Source organism: Zosterops lateralis, assembly GCF_965231275.1.
Source record: "Zosterops lateralis genome assembly, chromosome: 17".
Lineage (NCBI taxonomy): Eukaryota > Metazoa > Chordata > Aves > Passeriformes > Zosteropidae > Zosterops > Zosterops lateralis.
In genome coordinates this window covers 2,316,878-2,337,344 of record NC_139777.1, presented here as the reverse complement: position 1 = coordinate 2,337,344, position 20,467 = coordinate 2,316,878, and the positions used below count along the sequence as shown (strand labels likewise).

The 20,467-nt window shown below is 47.4% G+C and overlaps 2 protein-coding genes across 4 annotated transcripts in view; one reads left to right on the top strand and one right to left on the bottom strand.

The window, feature by feature from the left end:
• DNAH10 (dynein axonemal heavy chain 10) overlaps nt 1–3,167 on the top strand; it is a gene marked incomplete at both ends in the record, with an annotated part of 49,736 nt that extends 46,569 nt beyond the window's left edge. Inside the window, 6 exons of the mRNA XM_083874180.1 lie at nt 257–388; nt 649–860; nt 935–1,102; nt 1,315–1,495; nt 2,491–2,636; nt 3,021–3,167. Coding sequence (XP_083730306.1) covers nt 257–388; nt 649–860; nt 935–1,102; nt 1,315–1,495; nt 2,491–2,636; nt 3,021–3,167 — 986 coding nt within the window. The remainder of the gene's footprint in view (nt 1–256; nt 389–648; nt 861–934; nt 1,103–1,314; nt 1,496–2,490; nt 2,637–3,020) is intronic.
• A 260-nt stretch (nt 3,168–3,427) lies between these two features.
• CCDC92 (coiled-coil domain containing 92) overlaps nt 3,428–20,467 on the bottom strand; it is a 57,604-nt gene continuing 40,564 nt past the window's right edge. The window contains exons 1-4 of one of the 3 annotated variants that reach the window (XM_083874054.1): nt 18,469–18,518; nt 7,043–7,179; nt 6,653–6,694; nt 3,428–6,093 (exon numbers count right to left, since the gene is read on the bottom strand). In XM_083874054.1, coding sequence (XP_083730180.1) covers nt 5,318–6,093; nt 6,653–6,694; nt 7,043–7,172 — 948 coding nt within the window. In that variant the 5' untranslated portion in view covers nt 7,173–7,179; nt 18,469–18,518 and the 3' untranslated portion in view covers nt 3,428–5,317. Of the gene's footprint in view, nt 6,094–6,652; nt 6,695–7,042; nt 7,180–17,186; nt 17,290–18,468; nt 18,519–20,467 lie in introns of those variants that run through there. The other 2 variants (XM_083874056.1, XM_083874055.1) reach the window with 2 other exon arrangements.

The window sequence follows — 20,467 nt, the reverse complement described above, 5'->3', positions numbered from 1 at the left end:
CCCCAGGTGTTTAAAAAAAACCAGAAAATAACCCAAACCACAGAACCTCAGTAAACCAGCATGTTAATTTTGTGATAGAAGTTAATTAAGTGATATATAATATTTCTGTGGGAGAGTTTATGTGTGTGTTTAGAAGTGTTTATTTGATCTGTGCATTGCTCCAATAACCAGCTTCAGCATTTTTTTTATTCAAGCAGAGTAATAGCAAATTGCTGTGGTGTTCTGGTTTACCAGAGCCTGTGTGGTTGTATTCCAGAGGCCATAGAAGCTCTGCCCCTTTCCAACACCCCCGAGGTGCTGGGCCTTCACGCCAACGCCGAGATTGGGTATTACATGCAGGCGGTGCGGGACATGTGGGTTCACCTGCTTGAGCTGCAGCCCCAGACTGGTGCGTGCCCTGTCTGAACTGGGTTTGTGAACAGGGAAATCTCCCAGTGGTGAGTGCTGAGCCCTGGGGACAGTGACAGCAGCTCCTGTGTGTGTGTGGGAACAGAGGGAGCAAAGCCACTGCAGGGCTGGGAGCAGCTCAACACCTGCCCGAGGCAGAGCTGGGGAGGGAGGGAGACTGATGCCAAAAGGTGACTCAGCTCTCAACCTTCTCTCAGATTTAATTAATTAGTTAGTCTCACTAAATTTTTTTGTTTTCAGGTGAAACCGGTGCAGGAATTAGTCGAGATGAATATATTGCAAATGTCGCCAAGGATATAGAAAACAAATTACCCCAAGTATTCGATCTTGACCACATACGCAAAGGTTTTGGAGTAAAAATCTCCCCTACCACTGTGGTGCTGTTGCAGGAACTGGAACGTTTTAATAAGCTCATTGTTCGAATGGGAAAGTCGTTGGCTGAGCTACAACGTGTAAGTAAAATCACAGCAACTCGATGGGACCAGCTGGGCTGTGCCTGCCCTCACAACTCTCACCCCTGTTGCAGGCCTTGGCTGGGGAGGTCGGGATGAGCAGTGAACTGGATGACGTGGCCCAGGCTCTCTTCAATGGGCAGATTCCCAAGATCTGGCGGTGGCTGGCCCCTGACACCCTCAAAACACTTGGGAATTGGATTATTTTCTTTAGAGAGCGATATGACCAGTACACCAGCTGGGTAAGCAAGTGCTTCCAGAAAGCTTTTTGTTTTGTTAACCTGCACCATGTGCTGTGCAGGCTGGTGCAGAAGCCAGTGAACACTTCAGGTAAGTTGTTGAACCAGTGCCATCACTGCATAACCGTGGGTGCAAGGCAGGCTCACCCCAGCTCCTCTCTAAGGGCAGTGCAGGGCGAGTACCAGGTCCTGCCCATCCCTGTCTGTGGTTGCAGGTCAGCCATGGTGAGCCTGAGGTGATGTGGCTGTCGGGTCTGCACATTCCTGAGTCCTACCTGACTGCTCTTGTTCAAGCCACCTGCAGGAAAAACAGGTGGCCCCTGGATCACTCCACCCTCTACACAGAGGTAACCAAGTACAGGAAAGCAGAAGACGTCACTGAAGGAGCTGAGCAGGGTAGGTGTTTTCACAATTGTTTGGCAAAAATAATAAAGTAGTTAATTGGTGAGAGGCAGAAATTGCTTGGCACACTAAATTACTTTGGTTAAACTCTGCAGGCATTTGCCCTGGGTTTGCATTTCACAATCCTCATGATTTCCAGCTGGGAAGTAGCTGAGGTCTGGTCCCTGCAGAGCTGCAGTGTGCATGAAGCACACACAGGCAGGGATTTGAACTTACACCTCTCCCTTAATTGCTTGCTCTCTCTATATATGTATATGTATGTATATATGTATGTATGTGTATATATATATATATATATGCCTATACACACACATATATGTATGTATGTATATAAAGCCACACTGATTTCTTTATGCCTAGAACATGACCAATCCCAGCAGGCTTGTGAAGATTTATTTACACCAAAAATACTATATTGAAATGTACTTAGGCAAAAAGTACCTACAAATATGTATCACTTATTCTCTAAATCTCTGTGAGCTTTCCATGACTAGCACTGCTTAATAACTAAATATAACAAGCTGGGTACAGCTAAGCAAGGCTCTGAGTATCAGCTCTCATTTGGAACAGAGAAGGAAAAAAGTCTCTCTTTTTTTGTTGTTAAATCTAAATTCTGTACTTGGTATTTGTCCCAGAACAACTGTCCTGACCCTTCACCTGCTCTCAGTGACCCAGTGATCAGGCCCAGGGGAATTACAAAGCTCTCTGTGACTTGGACAGTTGGAGGGCAGCAAATTGTATTTATTCCTGCTACTGTTTATCATGTGTAGTGCAACTGAGACAATTTAATTTGATTTCCTAATACAGCTGGATGATAAAAACAAAGCTCTCAGAAAACTGCACCCTGTGCAGCTGCAGTTTGAAATGCAGTGTGTTTGTGATGACTGCAGTGCCCAGAACAGGGACTACAGAACTATTATTATGAAAGCTCTCCTAGATCTTTTCTAGGAGCTCAGTTTAGCCAAATGTTGCATTTTCTGCCTTTGCAGGCTGCTATGTCTCTGGTCTGTTCCTAGAAGGAGCAGACTGGGACATAGAGCAGGGCTGCCTTATCCAGAGCAAGCCCCGAGTCCCCGTGGTGGAGCTGCCCATCCTGAAGATCATCCCCATAGAAGCTCACAGACTCAGACTCCAGGTAGGGCTCCTGAATTACCTTCCTTCTGCTGTCACATCTCCCCAGCTGGCAGGCCCTGCCCTCTCTGCCCAGAAGCTGCATTTTATCATTACCACTCCCATCTGGTTTAACACTTCTCCTTACACTTCCCATCACTACAGTTTGATGCATTTGTTGCCTTTTTTCCCTTCAGACACTCTGGGACAGGGATCTTATTACACTCTTACACTCTTTTTAATTATTTCCCATCCCCATTAAATGACATAAAGGACACTTACATTTTCTGGCAGGTGGCTATTTAAGACCTTTAACAAAAGCAGTGAATTTCTGCAGCCAGTGCTGTCTCCTGGAGGCCCCTGTTGTTTGCAGCTCAGTGCAGTGTCTGCTCCCTCTGTGCTCTTTCAGAACACGCTGCGGACCCCCGTGTACACGACGTCCATGCGCCGCAACGCCATGGGCTTCGGGCTCGTCTTTGAAGCTGACCTGTACACCACCAAACACATTTCCCACTGGGTCCTCCAAGGCGTGTGTCTCACCCTGAATGCTGAATGACAGTCAAAAACAGGCACCATGTTCTTCCCTCAGAATGAAACCCTTCAGAGTTGCAAGGAAAAAAACCTCAACCCAGGTGGAGATTCGGCACCACAGGTGGGGTTGTGTTACTGACTTTAGTTACTATTAGCTTGGTTGTATTATACTCCCAATAAACATGTTTGAAGAAGAGTATTTTTTATATCATGTGTTTCCTTTTGGAACGGCTCCAAGCTGATCTGTGGCTGCAAAGAGAGTAAGTTGGTCTCGCACACACAAAGACTAAGGTTTGCCTGGATGGTTGTAAGAAATGTCTTTAATTGCCCAAAGCATCACTTCTGCACTGCCTGGAAGCGGTGCCTCCCACCAGCCTCCAACAAGTGGCAGGGTAGGTCACTCATACAACACATGACCATAAAAATATGGTGCCAACAACCAAAGTAACCAAACCAGCTGCTGGTTAATGCAATACACGTAAAAACAGTAAACCTCAGAGTAACAACCTTGCTTTAACCAACCCCTTTGTGCGAACACAGCTTTTCCCTTATCCCTCCCCACCACTTGTGAAACAAATTCCTACCACAGAGCCAGCGAGGCGCGAGGCTGAGGCGGGTCTGGGGCTTTGGGCCAGCGAGTGACAGAGGGTGCAGAGGGCAGAGCCTCGCCAGGGATCAGCCCTGCTGGAAGGGTCATGCTGCGGGAATCGAGCGGGACCACAGGCGCGAGAAGAGCTCTGCCAGCCTGCCAGGGCCTTTGCCAGGAACGCTGACAGTGTCCAAGGCTCCGCAGGGAGACACACACCAACACAGCTGCAGGAAAAGCTTACGAGGGGCAAACTACAGCTGGCGAGGGGAGGGGACAGGGCAGGCAGGGATCCTTCATCAGCTGTCACAGAGAATACATGTTCCAAATTTTTAAAGGCACATCATAAGCTTAGCAGCATTTGGGAGCCAGTGTTTCTTGCTGGTCCTACTCAGAGGCTGCAGACAAGAGTGAAGCAGAGGTGAACAGAATGTAAGAAAAATGGACAAACTCGTGCTCCTATCCCAAAACTACATACTCTCCCAGCTCCTAGTATGCCTTTCTTTCCTAGAAAAAAAAATAATAAAAAAAAGAATCAAGTAGTCTAACAGCTGTTGGGTCTACCTGCTACTTTCTAGAAAGGAGTAGGGGAATCTGGTCAAGTGCAAGGCGAGTCCATCCCAATCCACAAGGACAGAAATCAAGGATGCCAGGTTCTCCTGTTTGAATCGGTTACATCACTTAAAACTAAATACTCACATTTTAGAGGGGCAAGTCAGGTTTCTAGGCTGGCAGCAGCCAGCACTGTCTGACGATGCCCAGAACAAGACTACGATTTTTAGGAAACAAAAATAAACCCTTTACAAAAAAAGTGCAGGTTACAGCATAAAGAACCATTTCCATATTGGATAGCCAGTTACATTTCCTCCCTGGAAAAGGAGCTCTGAGCCAGTATGGAAGGTGCTACAAGTGCAGTGTACTGACTAGCATAAAATGTGTCGTGAAGCCATTTGATTAAAAAAAACCCAAAACAATCCCCACAAACAACCCAGTGTTCATACTTTTCCTATGAGGGTCGATAACTCTTTAAATGGTGCTTCCCCCACCCATATTTTACTTAAAGCCACAAACCAAAGTATTTAAGATTAATCAAGTAGTGCTTGCTGGGACTCTGGGGACGTCCTTAGGTCATTACAGTGAACGTACACGTGCCCAACTTTCAGTGCTGCTGTGGCAGAGGTCAGTGATGACTCTGGAGTGCTCACACACACACTGGAGACAAGAGAACCCCTGCCAGGTCAAAAGTTACCAGCCAACCCTGTGGCTGCAGTGTGAGGGAGGGGTGTTCTCTCTAAGAGCGCTCACCAACGCAGCCCGTGCCTTCGTCCACACGTGCAGTTACACTAAATGGAGCAGCACTTGGAAGCAAGCGGTCAGGTCCCCCTGATTTGGCCACAGCATGGAGTGGTTATATACCTTGCCATATGAACACAGTCCTAGGAGGTTTCATTAGAGCAAAATGTATTAATGATGTACCCGGGAGGAGTTTGGCATGCATGGGGCATCAAAAGAAACTTCACCGCAGGTGCTATTTACCCTACAGGCTCACAGTGCATAACCAGCACAGAACGGCGCTTCCGTGGTGTAACTCAGACAGTTCTGTCTGTCCCCGAGTGCTTTCTAACCACTTTGCTCCCGTGGACCTGATCCACGGCCAGGGTCTCCACCTCCTGTGGCGGCGGGGCGGGCGCGGCGTGGTGGATGCGATGGGCCACCCCGATGTGCGCCTTGTGCGGCTTCTCGCGGGCCGGGCTGTGCGACTCGCCGGGCGCGCGATCCGACGGGATCGGGGGAATCACCAGCGGCCTCTCCTTGATCAGGTGCACCTCGGCCGTTTCCCTGGCCAGCAAAAAGGGCGTGGGATCGGGCATGGCATCCACGGGCTCTCGCAGCACCAGCTTCCGGCTCTCCGACCCTATTCTGTAGGCCTCTTCGAACTCGGGGTTCAGCGGTGTGGACAGACTCTTCTTCATGCGGCGCCGCGGCGTCTCGGGCAGTTTGTCCTTGGGAGGGGAGGGTTTGTAGCTGGACAGCACGGGGCTGCCAGACGGGGTCCCCTCCGAAGTCCCGCTGGTGCTCATCAGCTTCTTCTTGGCCGCGTGCAGCTGAGAGGTCAGATACGCAATCGTGCTCGCTCTCTGCTCCAGTTCACTGGACAACATGTTGAGCTTATGGCTTTTCATTTTTAACTCTTCCAAATACTTCTTTTCTCTTTCTTTAATAGTGTTTTCCAGCACCATTATCATCGCGTTCTTTTGTTCAAGTTCTTTCAACAATTCACTGTTTTCAGCTTCTTTGATTTTCAGCTGAGCTTCAAGATCTTTGCACTTACTTTTGAGTTCATCACTTCGTGAACCGCCACTTTCTAGAAGAGCAGGAGAAGCAGAAGTGTTTCAAGTTAACAACAGCCATTATGTAAAACAGTGCAATAGGGTTCCTCTTGCCATCTCTAAGAGGAATCCAAAATAGTAATTTCAGTTAATACTCATCCCACACCATCCCTGATCCAGAGGGGGAACCTCAGGGAGTTATCTTATTCCTGCTCTTTATCTCTTGTTAACATAATACATGTAAAATAACTAGGATCTAGTGTGTGTATACACACATAAAAATGAATAAAAGCTTTGTGGTTAGCTACAGCACCAGCTCAGCTAAGTTTTAAAAATAGTCTCACTCTTCTGGCCCTAAAATTTGTGTCCTGTGTTCCCATATAGCAAGCAGGGAACTGAATGTCCAGTGGAGTCAGCAATTCCAGGTGCTATTCCTGGCTCTTTCACAGATTTCCTGTGTGACCTTGGGAAAGAACTTTGGACAATTCCTTCATAAATAACTAAGTCTGGAGAGTAGAAAAGAAAATACGAACATTGAAAAAGATTAGTAAATTGAACATGAACATTAAAAGAAAAATGCCATGTATTCCTTACCTGACGAGTCTGAACTCTTTACAGTCAGCTCATAGGTTAAATCTGAAGAAAAAAAAGTTGTTTATTTTTGTTAGAACATCATCACAGAGCCTGCACATTACGTGGTGAACAGATTTACAATAAATACAGCTTTCAATAAATACAGAATTAACTCTTCCCACTGCCCAAAGCAAGAATAGGAAATTCACTGCAAATTAGCAAACACGTAAAACAACTGAACTATCAGCTTCATAAAGAACAGATGAAAAAACCTTGGCTTTGATCAGCCAGTTTGCCACAAGATACAAACTGAAGGCCCTAAATCCACCCTTTTGGGAGTGGGTGGATTAGTGAGTGGGAGCTGTGGGTGGGCTTTGCCCTGAGGTTTCAGAGCTGAAGAGGAACAGGTACCTGTGCAGCGCTGCTGCAGGCGGCGCAGCTCCTCGTGCAGCCCCTTCAGGGTGTTGGCGTGTTCTCGCTGCAGGAACAGCAGGTTCTTCTGGGCACTCTGCAGCTGGTTCTTCAGGGTTGAGGTGGCCATCCTGACCCTGCCAGGAAACAGACATGCAATTGTGATGGTGAGTTACCTTGCACATGCAGGGATCCTCCCTCTGCAGCCAGGAATGGTTGTTTCTACTGTTAATGCATTGATTGATGTGTGATCATCAAATGCCACAAAAGGTTTTTCTGCTTTAGGACTATTTTGATTACAAGCGCTCTAAGTTCATCAAAGGCCTAATTATACTGCAGGCTGGAGCAGGGAACTCATTTGTTTGGAGTTAACACATTTAAAGGATTAACTTCAGACAGTCTAAATCATTAATCCCATTACAAGTTAAAAGCAGAGCTCTGAGGAATGGCCTACTGTGTCTGTCTTGCTGAGGGTTTCCACTTACCCCCAGGGGCAGAGGGATTGGTAAAATCCTTGGCAAGAACAAGGAAGAAAGCACTGAAATGCAGCAGCTCTAAGGAAAAAGGCAAAGCAGAGGTCTGAGCACAGCCAGGCTGGTGGCACTGCCATGGGTGCCTGAACTGAGATGTGGGTGCTGGGACCAGCATGAGGGAAGGTCCAGCTGCTCTTGGGTTTCCTCAACACCGAGCCCAGTAACACAGAACAAGACAAGAACAATGCCTCACTCAAAGAGAAAACAAACAGATTTTTCTTGCTCGGGTTACAGGTACATGGAAATCTGTTACAGCACTGGGTTTCCCTTACAGAACAGCCTTGTACAAGTAGGCCTTGGCTACAGCAGTGCTCACACCCCAAACCAGACACAGTTAACAGAATGATGCTGACAGACATCCCTGAAGACCTGTGTGCTTCTAGCGTTGTGCCTGGTCCTGATAAAGCAACAATGGATAGAGCAGGAAAGGCTAAATTCTGTTTTATGTGTAGAAACCAGTAATCAGGTTACAAGGATAAGTGAAGAGTCAGAATTCCTGTCGCCTGGACAACTCCCTGCAGTGGCACTGCAGCCATGCCTGGAATTATGGGACCACACACGGTGTCCAAGATGGATCTTAACAGGTTTGCCTTGGCATGGCAAGTGTTCTCCCTGGGACTCTCTGGTATGGAGTCTTATGGCAAGAATTATTTTCTACCAGTTTAAAATTGATAGAGCATAAGCTCAGAGCAAGTGACACACTTTTGTTATTCCTAAACATATCACAGCCCTGAGTTTAATTTTACACTTTTATTCCCCAAAAGAACACCAGACTTGGTACTCCAGTATCCTGGTGACGCAGCAAAACACCTGGGGATGTGCTGTAGAAATCACACACACACAGAGCCCTCCTGATTTCATCAGTGACCTGAACTGCCCTCATCTTCTACTGACTTATCCCTACAGAAACAAGTATTTGATTGCAAAAACAAAAACAAACAAACAAAAAACCCCAAACAAACAAACAGAACCCCCACAACCCCCCCAAAAAAAACCAAAACCAAACCAAACCCAACCAACCAAAAAAACCCCAAACCACAAAAAAACAAAACAAACAAAAAAAAAAGGTGTGAAAGACCTTGAGAAATCCCTTCTGTGTAGGAGCCAAACAGCCTGGTTACCTTGTAACAGAGATCAAGGATTAAGTTCAATGCCCAAGAATGTGGGCAGGTGCCAACTGTGCTTTGTCGAGTGAATGGGCCATTTTACAATTACCATCGTTAGCAAACAAGGAAAAATTACGGACCAAACACATTCTAAAAAATAGGTTTCTAGGATGGTTAAACAACTTTTGCAACCCCCCAGCACTGCCACACTGGTGGTCCCTCACAGCCACAGTGCTGGAAGGGGCCCTACACAGCCACAGCAGTTACTGTGGGGCACCATTAATTCTGAGGACTGAGGATATTTGGATATTTAAGCTGTGATACATTTTCAAAGTGACATCCTCTGGCTCGCAAAGCTGACATCAGACAGACGGGAGCTTTACTGAATCATCCCATTTCTTCAGTGTTCATCCTGCTCGGATCGACTGAGCACGACAGCAGGATAAAGCCACAGCTGGAGCTCTGACTGTGCAGGACACCGAGGCTCAGAAGGGATTCTTAATCGAGGAATGTATTTTCCAAAGGAAACCCTAAGCTGTGATAAGAGTAGGTGAAAGAACAGCCTCCACACAACAGCGCAGAGCTTCTGTTCTCACAATGGGTATTAATGGTGGCTTTACACCTGTAACTGAAACCTGAACAGGAAAATACTTGCCTGAATAGGAAAATATTTCATCACCAGCAGTAGGTGTTCATAGCTCAGTCCTTGCAAATAAACACGTTCATTAAAAACTAGTTTCTGAATGTTCAAAAAAAACCCAGAACAAGGCTCTCACTATTCATCTCCTCAATTGCTTTTTCACTTTGATCTTCTGCATCTAAAAGATCACACCAGGATTACCTGCTCTGAAGAAAACAAATATAATCAGAGGCAAGCGAGTGTTATAGGCTTAGGAAGAAAATAAGAACTACCAGCATCAGAGCATCATCTTCCCTGCAGCAGCAGTAAGTTAATCAGTGAGATCAATTAAATCAACCCATGATGAGTGTTAGCTGCAGCCCCTCTGCACTAAGCAGTTTCCCACAACCCCCTGTGCAGCCTTTCTGTGCTTTTCCCCCTCACAGCAGCCTGTTGTCTGCTGTCCTCTCCTCTTCAAGGGAAAGGGAAGGCCAGTGAGGTGAAGCCACAGCCTCCATGGATGTGTGGGCAGCAGATCCAGCTGCAAACCCACTCACAGCACGGGCAGCATTGTGAACTCTGCCCCCCGTGCTCTGGGAAACAGCCAAAACCATCCACTGTCAAACCAGCAAAAGGGAAAATGTCTTGCACAGACAGTCACCAGACAGAGATACAGATTTGCTGTGTCCCCTAGTCCTGGGATTGCACTAAGCTGATTTCATCTCAGCCTCTCTGAACTAAGAAGGTCAAAAACCACAAGAGAAACAGCAAATGCAGAAATCAATGGTGGCCTTTGGCTGTAAAGGAACAATCCCCACCTCCCACCACAGGAACTGGTGGGACAAACTCCCAAATCTACCAGGCTCTGGCTGGAACAAAGTTATGTCACTATGGTTTTCCCCCTTCCCCTTTGTCTCCAAAAAAACAAAAAAAAAAAAACAAAAAAAAACACGTTAGCTGTGTTCTTACACAGACAGAACTGTGCAATGCAGAGCTTGGCAAGGTCCCCTGGGAACTCAGGCAGCATTTGGGAAGGATGACAGGAGACTAAAGGGACACTGCAGTGTCCAGGGGAGATGGTGAGGTGACACAGCTCCTCTCTGGCAGCAGGACTGGCCCTAAACACCAAGTGTCCAACCTGTCAGCGACAGAGGCTTCCTGTGGATTGTGCAGTGCATTTCACCCTTCAAACATCCACAATTTCTCATTTCTCAGGACCACCACACCACCAAATGTTTCTATATATAGCTCAGAGATTGAGCCTCAACTCCTCCAAACAATGGATCAGCAATTTCTCTTCGATGTAGCCAAGGAGGAACAAATGGAATGAGTCAAAGGGAATTCCCTTGGGAATGCTGAGTACAACACTTTAATCATGATTGCACCTACCTAAGCCATCATCTTCCAGTAAAGCAGAGAAGGGAACTTCAATTATCATCCCTGTAAGCTCACCTTAAAAAGGAACTGTTCTGTCTCCTTACAAGTGCATGTTCTCTTCAAAAGGAAATACACACACACAAAAACTTATATGGAAAAGGAAAAAAATATTAAACAGGAGCTTTCAAAATGCAACTTAATCACACGCTCACCATAAACAGTCACTAAAATTTTAACAGCCACATCTTGCCTTGAAGAGGATGTGCAGGCTCCAGGCCTTTTTGGATCTTAAGCATTTGGAGAGAGTTCAAAATGTTTCAAGGCAACGAGCATCTGGCTGCATATCAGATGCCTTTGCACAAAATCAGAGCATCTCCATACTCTGCTGCAAGATAGGAGGAGGGAGATGCTAATCTCTGACCTTAGACACGAGTCTAAAGGCTGGAAGGAGGCCCAAACAATAGTGATTGAACATTTTCATTCCTGTTCGGTATCCACTAAAGAGAACACAATAACCTCATTTTACGTGGATGGGGTGACCATCGCCTGAGGAGCTGCTTTAGCTCCCTGCCAACTCACAGCCTTAAAATATGTATGGGCAGACATTTTCCTCTCAGCTGCTCACTGGCCGGTGCTCCATCCAAATGTAACAGAAGCTGCCAAAATGTCATTTGTTTGCTATACAAAATACAATTTCAAGAACTAAGTAAGGACGGTGGATACTTCTTGTAAGAACCTCCAAGGTTTTAGACCCCAGACTCCATTTTAAAGATTGTCACTGAACTGACCAAACTTATCTAAAAACAGCTCCAATGCTGAAATTACTGACAGTCACTCTGTTGTTCTTTGCTTAGATCAGCTCTCCATCTCGGAGACATAATGCCATCCCCAAAGTGTTTGCTCAGCTCCTTTCAAAGGACATAACAAAGGAGACCCTGCAGCCTCCACACCCAACTCAAGGGCTTTGCTCTTTCTGCTTGGACATTTCAGTCCCCCCCAAACTGATTCTATCACACCACTACAGCTCTACTACAGCAGGTCCAGCAATAACACAGCTCAGTGACAAACTGAGCTGTTTCAGATTTCTGCTCACCCCTCGTTCACCTGTGCATCAGATTAAGCCAGTTCAACTAGTCCAGGGCTGCTAAGTCAAGTTTTTCAGACTCAGCCTACACCTCAGGACATCTCTTCCCTTCTCCAGTGCTCCCTTATCAGTAACACCTCTTGCAGCAACACCTCTATCCTCAGCCTTCTGCATTACAACATAACAATGCTAACACATCATTAGTGACCCATATTTGTTTGTGTGTTTTAAACCAAGTAAAATTAGTAGCTCTTTCCCAGAGAGAAGGAGGGGAAGAAGGAACTGTGCCACTGTCCTCCCAGGGGAAGGACATGATTTCGCTTTCTCAGCTCCTTTTCCATTTCTACTGCTTTTGATGCTATTTTACTCGGTGGTTTCTCTGCCCGACTTTCCCATCATTTTCTGATCAGAGGCTGTGTAAACTCTTTACAGTTAATCTCTGAATGTCCTGCAAGCACACATTTCAGCATTTTAGTAAGATGATGATTCTATGTTACTCCTACAGCAGCTGGCATGGCAGCGGGAAGAATAATTGAGTGGACACCACCCTGGTAGCAATGATTTAATTCTGGCTGCTCCAAAGGAAGCAGCTGGTACTTTTGCACAGAACTCACCGACTGCCTACGTGCCTGACTGTCTACCTGGAGTCAGGAGCACTGACAGGAATAGTTCACAGGGTGTTTTCTCTGTCCTTGAGACCACCCCAACCACTCAGAGCTGTCACAAGGGAAGAGACTAAAAGGAATCAAGATATAAAAATCACTACCGTGGCAGAGACTATTAGAGAACCAAATCAAATAGTCCTGCAGTGGCATTTCGTGCAGACACAGTTATTATTATGACCAATACCAGGGTAGGCAAAGCTCGGGCTGTACAGCTGTCAGGAACAAATAGCTCACTCTGGCAGGAAGCTTTGAAAATTACCTCATTTGAGCCTAATTCACTTTAGGGAGACAGAGATGGTATTACCTAAATGACACTGACGACTTCAAAAGAGCCCCTTTAATACTGATGAAGTGACAATAAAAGCCCTCACAAGCAAGACTACATTGTCATGTAGAGGAACAGGTTGCTTCTCTTCTGCTCTCTAGCACACAGCTCCTAAAGAATGGCTTTTATTTTATTCACCCCTTCATTCTGAGGATAAAACAGTTTGTTATTTTATTATACCTCCCACAGAATGCAAACTGCCCCCCAATCACAACCAGGCAGTCACAATATTGCAAAGACATGTTAGTCTTTCTAGTAAACCAATTTCTTTTGTCAGAAGAATGACAAGAAAATTAATATTCAATTCTCCCAGACTAACACAGTATCGATGTTACACACAAACCTGAGCATGATTCTATTTTTTTCCAAAGTCATTAAGAAAGTTCTCCAGCTTCAGTTAAAGCTGAATGAGGACTCAGGTTAGTAAGGTGGGCTGTGGGTGGTTTTGGTACAAGGATCTGTTAAGTATAACTCCAAATTCACGCTCAGAAATCACACTATACTACAGAATAGTCATGGGTTCTTTTCACAGATCACATACTCACTTATGAACACTGCATGCCCTCTTTTAATTTTGTCCTCTATGATCAAGAATGTGTGAACTGCACCAGAAATTGAAGAAAATGTGTTTGTGCAATATAAAAATCTGCCCTTTCTGAAGCCTGCTGAAACACAAACCAAAAGAATTACTAAGCTGATTTCACATAACCAACCTGGCTGGGCCTTTTCCTGCTCCCAAACTCAACAAAAACCCATCACCACACAGACATGTGAATATTTCACTCCCCAGCCCAGACATGATTTTTTCTCACCCATCCCACTCACAGACACTGAGCAAGAACTTAGTGCTGCATTCCTGAAATGCTCCAGAATCACCTTCCTGATCATTCAGTGAACCAGGTCAGGGGAAGTGGTGCAGCTGAAAACAAACCTGTTTCCCCCCGGCTGTTTTTAGGTGGCAGGTTCACTGTGCAGCACTGTAGATGCCTGGGAAAGGTGAAAAAAATAAAAAATAGAATTTGTAAGCAGGTCAGGGGGGTGGTACAGGCAGAACTGCCTCCTGCAGCAGCGCCAGCTCCAGGCACTTGCCTGAGCTTGAGCTCCTACTGCATGAACTGCAGGAATTATGATTTTCAGAGGAATATTGTTGAAACATGGCAAAGGCACTGAAGCCTTACAGCAAACTAAAGAAATCTGTCCTGAGAGATCATTTACAGAGAGCAGCTATTGTAAAGCAACTCTGCAGAACTGCACAACTATCTCCAGGCAAGTGTAACAGGCTGAGGAGATGCTTTTCTCTAATGCATTCTGTGATGTTGTTTCATAAGGCATCGATTTTTATTATTTTAGAACAGCAACTATGATCAAACACACAAAAATTGGTCTCCACTTTGCTAAAGGTTTTGAGAACTGCTGATGAAGGAAAGCTGGTAGTGGTGATGACCTGTATCCAAGTCCTTTCTTAAGCAAGATTTTTTTTTGGTGTTAAATAAGATGCCAAGACAAAGGATCCCAAACAGAGGTGCTTTATACCCTCCCTTACATAACCCAGGTATCTCAAACTGAGCCAGTAAAGCCACACAGCTTAAATCAAGCTTTCCTGAGGCTGGAAAGGAAACAAGCAGACACATTACAAAGGGAACCTGCCGGTTCTGACATCATTCCCACGGCTTTTCTTCCCAGATGGACTCTTCCCGAGCTCGACACCTCTGCTCCACAGAAATGTGATCTGCCGTGCCTTTTGTGCTCTCCCTCCGGGCACGGACTCGGATTACAGGGAGCTACTGTTCCCTGGCATATTTTCAGCCTTTCTGGAGACAGCTCCCATTCTGTTCACCGAGAAGCCATGACATTTAACAGTTTTCAGTCCAGCACTGGTTTTAAATAACACTGATTTAAAACTCCCATCTCTCTCAATCAAATAATTCAAACCAACAAGCAGCAACGTATTTTAACATTTTAAATACAAACCAAAGGTTTCCTTGAAGTAAAATGAGAACAAACATGCTCGTCAATAGCAGGAAAGGAATAGCAATCCAAAGAAAAGCCTTTTTGCAATGATTATTTAAAAGCACTCAAACGAACAGCTTGCAGAAGTTCCAATACACTCTGAAAACACCAGTTTCAGCAATATTTTGTCATGCCTCTAATGTCTAGTAGTAAATAAATTTATTGTTCCTATTTATAGTACCATAGTCTTTAACATCACCAGGAGAAATGAGCTGGTAGATAATGGCAAAACACTATTAAAAAAATCACTCACTGCTCACATAGAGATAGACTAACACCCATTATCACACTGCTGGACATCTTGCTTTAGAGGAAGGTATTTTTTACATCACTTAAAAATGAGCACAGAGAAGACTCTGCCCACATCCACTGATGACACTACAGCCAGACAGGCAAAGGTGAGGGACAGCAGGTGGTGACGGGGGGTGAACATTCCCACTCGGCTGCACTCTGTGAACTATTTGCCATTTTTTCAGTTGTACACTGGATTCGTGCAAGGAAAGCAGAGCCCTGCAGGTAAGGTTTGTGGCCGAAAAAAGGGCAGCGGGCCCTGGAGCACAGAGAGGGGCTCGGGCCCTGGGGCACAGAGAGGGGGGCTCGGGCCCTGGGGCACAGAGAGGGGGGCTCGGGCCCTGGGGCACAGAGAGGGGCTCGGGCCCTGGGGCACAGAGAGGGGCTCGGGCCCTGGGGCACAGAGAGGGGCTCGGGCCCTGGAGCACAGAGAGGGGCTCGGGCCCTGGAGCACAGAGAGGGGGGCTCGGGCCCTGGGGCACAGAGAGGGGGGCTCGGGCCCTGGGGCACAGAGAGGGGCTCGGGCCCTGGGGCACAGAGAGGGGCTCGGGCCCTGGGGCACAGAGAGGGGCTCGGGCCCTGGGGCACAGAGAGGGGGGCTCGGAGCACAGAAAGAGGGGCTCGGGCCCTGGGGCACACAGAGAGGGGCTCAGGCTCTGCCAGACCCCTCTGGAGCGCTGGCTCTGGTTACACAATGGGCTCAGAGCAGCGGCCCCTGTCAGAGCAGCAGAGCTGTTGTGTCCGTGTCTGGGCACAGCCACTCGTGCCCCGTGTCCCGCAGGAACCCAGAGCACAGCCCTGTCCTCCCTCAACACCAACATCCATCCTCACATTTTCCTTTCGGTGGCTGCGCTTTCCAAACCAGCAATAAGAAAAAACGATGTCCTACACTCAGCTTTTCCCCCTCAAGCTCCTTGACTGCTGAATTTTCAGTAAAGTGCTGCTCAACTAAACCCATCACTTTTAGTTACTAACAGACACATATACATGAATATGCACAGAAAGTATCACTTGTCAGCAAAAAAATTCTTCAGCATTGTAAATTTTCAGAAAGACAAAGATGCCTGTTCTCTCTATAAAATAAACTACAACTTGCTACCTTCTTTAAACCTTCCTATGCAAAATGAAGTTAAACATGAACTCGAGTAAAGTGATTAACAGTAATCTTTTTACCCAATATGAAAACAATCCTTCAGAGTTTTGCTACTTTAAACCACTATTTTTTAAGCCACAGAACAGAAATGAGACACATAGAAATTACATCAGAACTTGCTATATTATGCTGTTTATAATGCTGAATAAATATTTTATTTTACTTTACATTATGATCCACATTCTGCCATAACAGCACTGGGGAGTTTGTGTTCTGACTCCTGCAGTTAAAGCACTGACTAATGTGGTAGATTTGGATGAACAAATATATCACCCTTAACACCTACAGCCTCTTGAAGTAGGGCACACTAAGGAACAGTGAGGTTTTGTAACAAAACACATTTTTTTAAAAAATTTTAAAGCCTTGAAAGTATGCAACTATATCTGAAATCTGATGCAAAGGAAACAACTGAAAGAAATGAGATTATTACTGTTCTACAGTTTGCAAGAACTACTGGATTGGAAACTACTTAAGAGTATCTGGATTGGCCATGAGACCTTTGTCTTTTCCAAAGGGAAGAGGGAGGAAACTACAAATATATTAAGCAGAAGTACAACAAGAGGATGAAAACAAGTGGTTAGCATCAGTTTAGCCAATATTCTTTCTTTCCACTTAAGCAGCTGATTATTTTCCTGTATTATGACCTTCTATCTTTGTTTCATTAAAAAAGACCGTTGGAGCCTCAGTACAATCAAAAGCTTGAAAAATCAACAACATTACAAGTCAGCCATTATCTGTGTATAAAGCACTTGCTTTAAGCTGTAAAAGCAAAAAGCAATGTGCAGTTTAAGAGCATAAATGTCAGTCTCCCAGAGGCTCAGTCACAACAACACACAACAGAATTGCATTCACTAATGAGCTAATTATATGGGAAAAGGCACTGTATTTACAGTCACACTCATTTGTCTTTTATTTTTTAATTAAGGAGTATAATTGATATTGCAAAAGCTCAATACAGCTTTTTAAGTGTAAGCATCTTACCATCTAAAGCCAACAAGTACCCTGGATGCTTCCTATGCACCTGCAATGCAGATCAAAATAGACAATTCCACCCTGCTCAGCTTCTGGGTCCACATTTACCTCCACTGCCTCAGCTGTAATCAATTTAATAAAGTGGACTCAGGTGTGTCCAGGGCGGGAAGGGCCCCTCCTTCCTCCCAGCTGTCCCACCCCATGTCCTGCCTGGGGAAACTGCGTCTGGAAGCATCTCCATGTCTGAAGACGCCCTGCACTCCTCTGCTGCCATAGCCACAGCCGACAGGCGTTCTCCTCCAGAGCAAAAACCTCCTCCTCTCAAACGAAGGTTATTCCCTACCCACTCCAAAACATACACAATCCACCTGTCCAGCCCCTTGCAGGCCCCGTGTTGCTCATGAAAACGACACTGTTGGCACTTTGTAAAGTGAAAAGGTGCGATGCAAAAGGCGCCTGCGAAGGATGCGGTGTAAAACCTGTCCCGGAGGATGCGGGCGGGAGCAGGGGAGGCGATGGGCGGCCTCTCTCCTGCTCTGGGGCACATCCCGAACAGAAATACCGACACGTCCTTGGCCCCGACAAGAAAGACAAGGGGGGCACAGCGAGATGCGGGGCATCTCCTGTGTTCCAGAGAGGAGAAAAGAGCTCTGGATGCTCTCAGGAGCGCGCAGGAAGCGCTTTGGTCCAGCGCCAGCGCCCGGCCCGGAGCCGCCCTGCGCGCACCCGCCGCGCTGTTCGCTGCCCCGCAACGGCCGCCGCGGCCCGGGGGGGGCTCAGACCGGCCCCGGTGGGCTCAGACCGGCCCTCGGGGGGGCTCAGACCGGCCCTCAGGGGGGCTTTGACCGGCCTCGGGGGGGCTCTGACAGGCCCTCGGGGGGGCTCAGACCGGCCCTGGGGGGGGCTCAGACCGGCCCTCGGGGGGCTCTGATCGGCCCCGGGGGGGCTCTGACCGGCCCCGGGGGGGATCTGACCGGCCCTCGGGGGCTGATCAGGCCCCACCACCCGGTATCTCCCCCCGGCCGAGGCGCGGCTCCTCCAGCCGCCGCAGCTCCCGGGGCGGCGGGGCGCCCCCACAGCCGCGCCCGCCCTCACGGAGGGTCCCCCGGCGGGCGGGGGATTCGCGTGTGAAGCGGAAAAAGGCCTCCACAGCAGCGCTGCCGCTCCCCCGCTCCCCACCCAGCCCCGGCGGTCGCGATGCCGCCGCCCCCTCACAGCCGCTCTCTGAGGGGCGGAGGGCACAGCGCGCCGCAGCCCCCCGCTCGCTCCTCAAGCCCGCCCGGCCCCTCACCTGCTCGGCCCGAGCCGGGCCCGCCGCTCGCCTCGCCCCGCCCGAAGCACCGCGGGCGCCCCGCGGGGCCGGCACTGACCGGCGGCGGCACCTCCGGCACCGGGGGCGGCGGCGCAGGCGCAGGTGCGGCTGCGGCACCGGGCCCGTCGCTGTGGCAACGGCGGGGACAGCGCGCGGCCCCGCCCGCGCACACGGGAGCGCGCACGGGAGCGCGCACCTGGGACTGGGAGGAGGAGGAGGAGAGGATGGGGAGGGTACCGGGTGTGTGAGGATGTGGGGAAGGAGGGATTGGGCACTCCCGGGAGAGGATGGCGTGGTTTAAGCCCAGCTGGAAATTCAGCACCACGCAACTCCCCCTTCTCTTCTTTCCCCCGCCCTCCCCGGTGGAATGGGGAGGAGAATTAAAACTTGAAGGTTGAGATGAGAACAGTTCAGTAATTGAAAATAAAGTGAAATGGAATAATAATGGTAATAAAAAGGGCAAGGAAGAACACCCCAAACGAATGATGTGCAGTGCAATTGCTCATGTCCAGCTGGCTGATGTCAGACTGGCCCTCCCCAAACCCACATCAGCCCCTCTTCTGGGTAACTCCCCCGGTTTTGCCACTGGCCATTCTCTGCTGTGGAATATCCCTTTGGCCAGTTCAGGTCATCTGGGCCAGCTCTGCTCCCTCCCAGTTTCCTTTGCAAACCTCCTCACTGGCAAAGCATGATACACAAAAAAGAGTTCTTGACTTGGGATAAACAGAACTTAACAAAACCCAAAGCAGTGTGTACCAACTCAACTCTCATCCCAAATCCATAACACAGCACTGCAGCAGCTACTGAGAATAACTGAGCTCCCTGCAGCTGAAGTGAGGACAGAGGTGCACCAGGTGTGTCTGTGTGTGCTGGAGTGAAGGATGAGGGGGGTGGAAACACATCTATGAGCAGATATTGTGCTGTGTGCTCCAAAGGATCATGGCAACATGTTCATGGATGTGTGGAAAAAAGCCTGCCTGGGGTTTGGGGGGGTATTTGTGCTAATGGCACACGTGTGTGTGAGTTCCAGGAGAGCTGTGGGGTTGGGATTCCTGCAGCCTGTCCTGCTCTGCACATGCCCCTTCACTCTGCACTGTCATTTCTGCATTAATAGATGAATAAATGTGACCTTCAGTAGGGTAGGCTCTGGAGTGCAGCCCTACATGGTTGGTTATTCTCTGCGTTTTCTCTACAAATCAATGTTGAAGATGATGGCACATGGCACAGTCGTTGGCCTGTGATTTTATCTCTGGCAGATGCACACAAACATTTATGGATGCAGTGTCTCTTTTCTATGTTTGTAATGGAAATAAAATACTTCATTATAAGGGGCTTCAAAATTAAGAGACAGAAATTTGGCTTTCTGAAGCAACCAAGAGAAAAGGCCAATAAAGTTTCTAGAAGTGAGAGATAATTTTCTTAGTCAAAAGATGGACTATACACAGCATAGGGAAGAATTTCACATCTTCACCAAAATCAAATTCAGCATCAAACTGCAAACTGCTGGCTCTACCTACCTTCAAGGTGATTCTGTTGTGTGTGAGGACACAGAGGATGAATCTTTACATACTTTGCACCTTACAGCTCCTAAAATTAGGGAAAAGGAAGCGCAACACAGCCTCGAGAGAAATATTTTAAAGAAAATTCATTAGTCCTTGGTCAAAGCTAAAACCAAGAATGACCAATTTTAAATGGGTGTTCAGAAGTGAAAAGCCTGGTACAGGGGGAGATTTAGCTCTGCCAGCAGCAGTGCAGGAAGGCCCTTCCACTTTATCCATCCAGCTTTTTATATGAAACGTGGACTCTTAATTTAGGATCCTGTTAGGTGACAATCTCGTCTGGGAAAATGATTCAGTTAGAACCTGTGCCAAAAGAGAAATGCATTTGCTGTCTGAATCATCCTGGCAGGAAAGATAGAAGGATGTTAAATTCAATATGGATCCCTAATAACTGAACACAAATTAAGGAAAACCCCCAT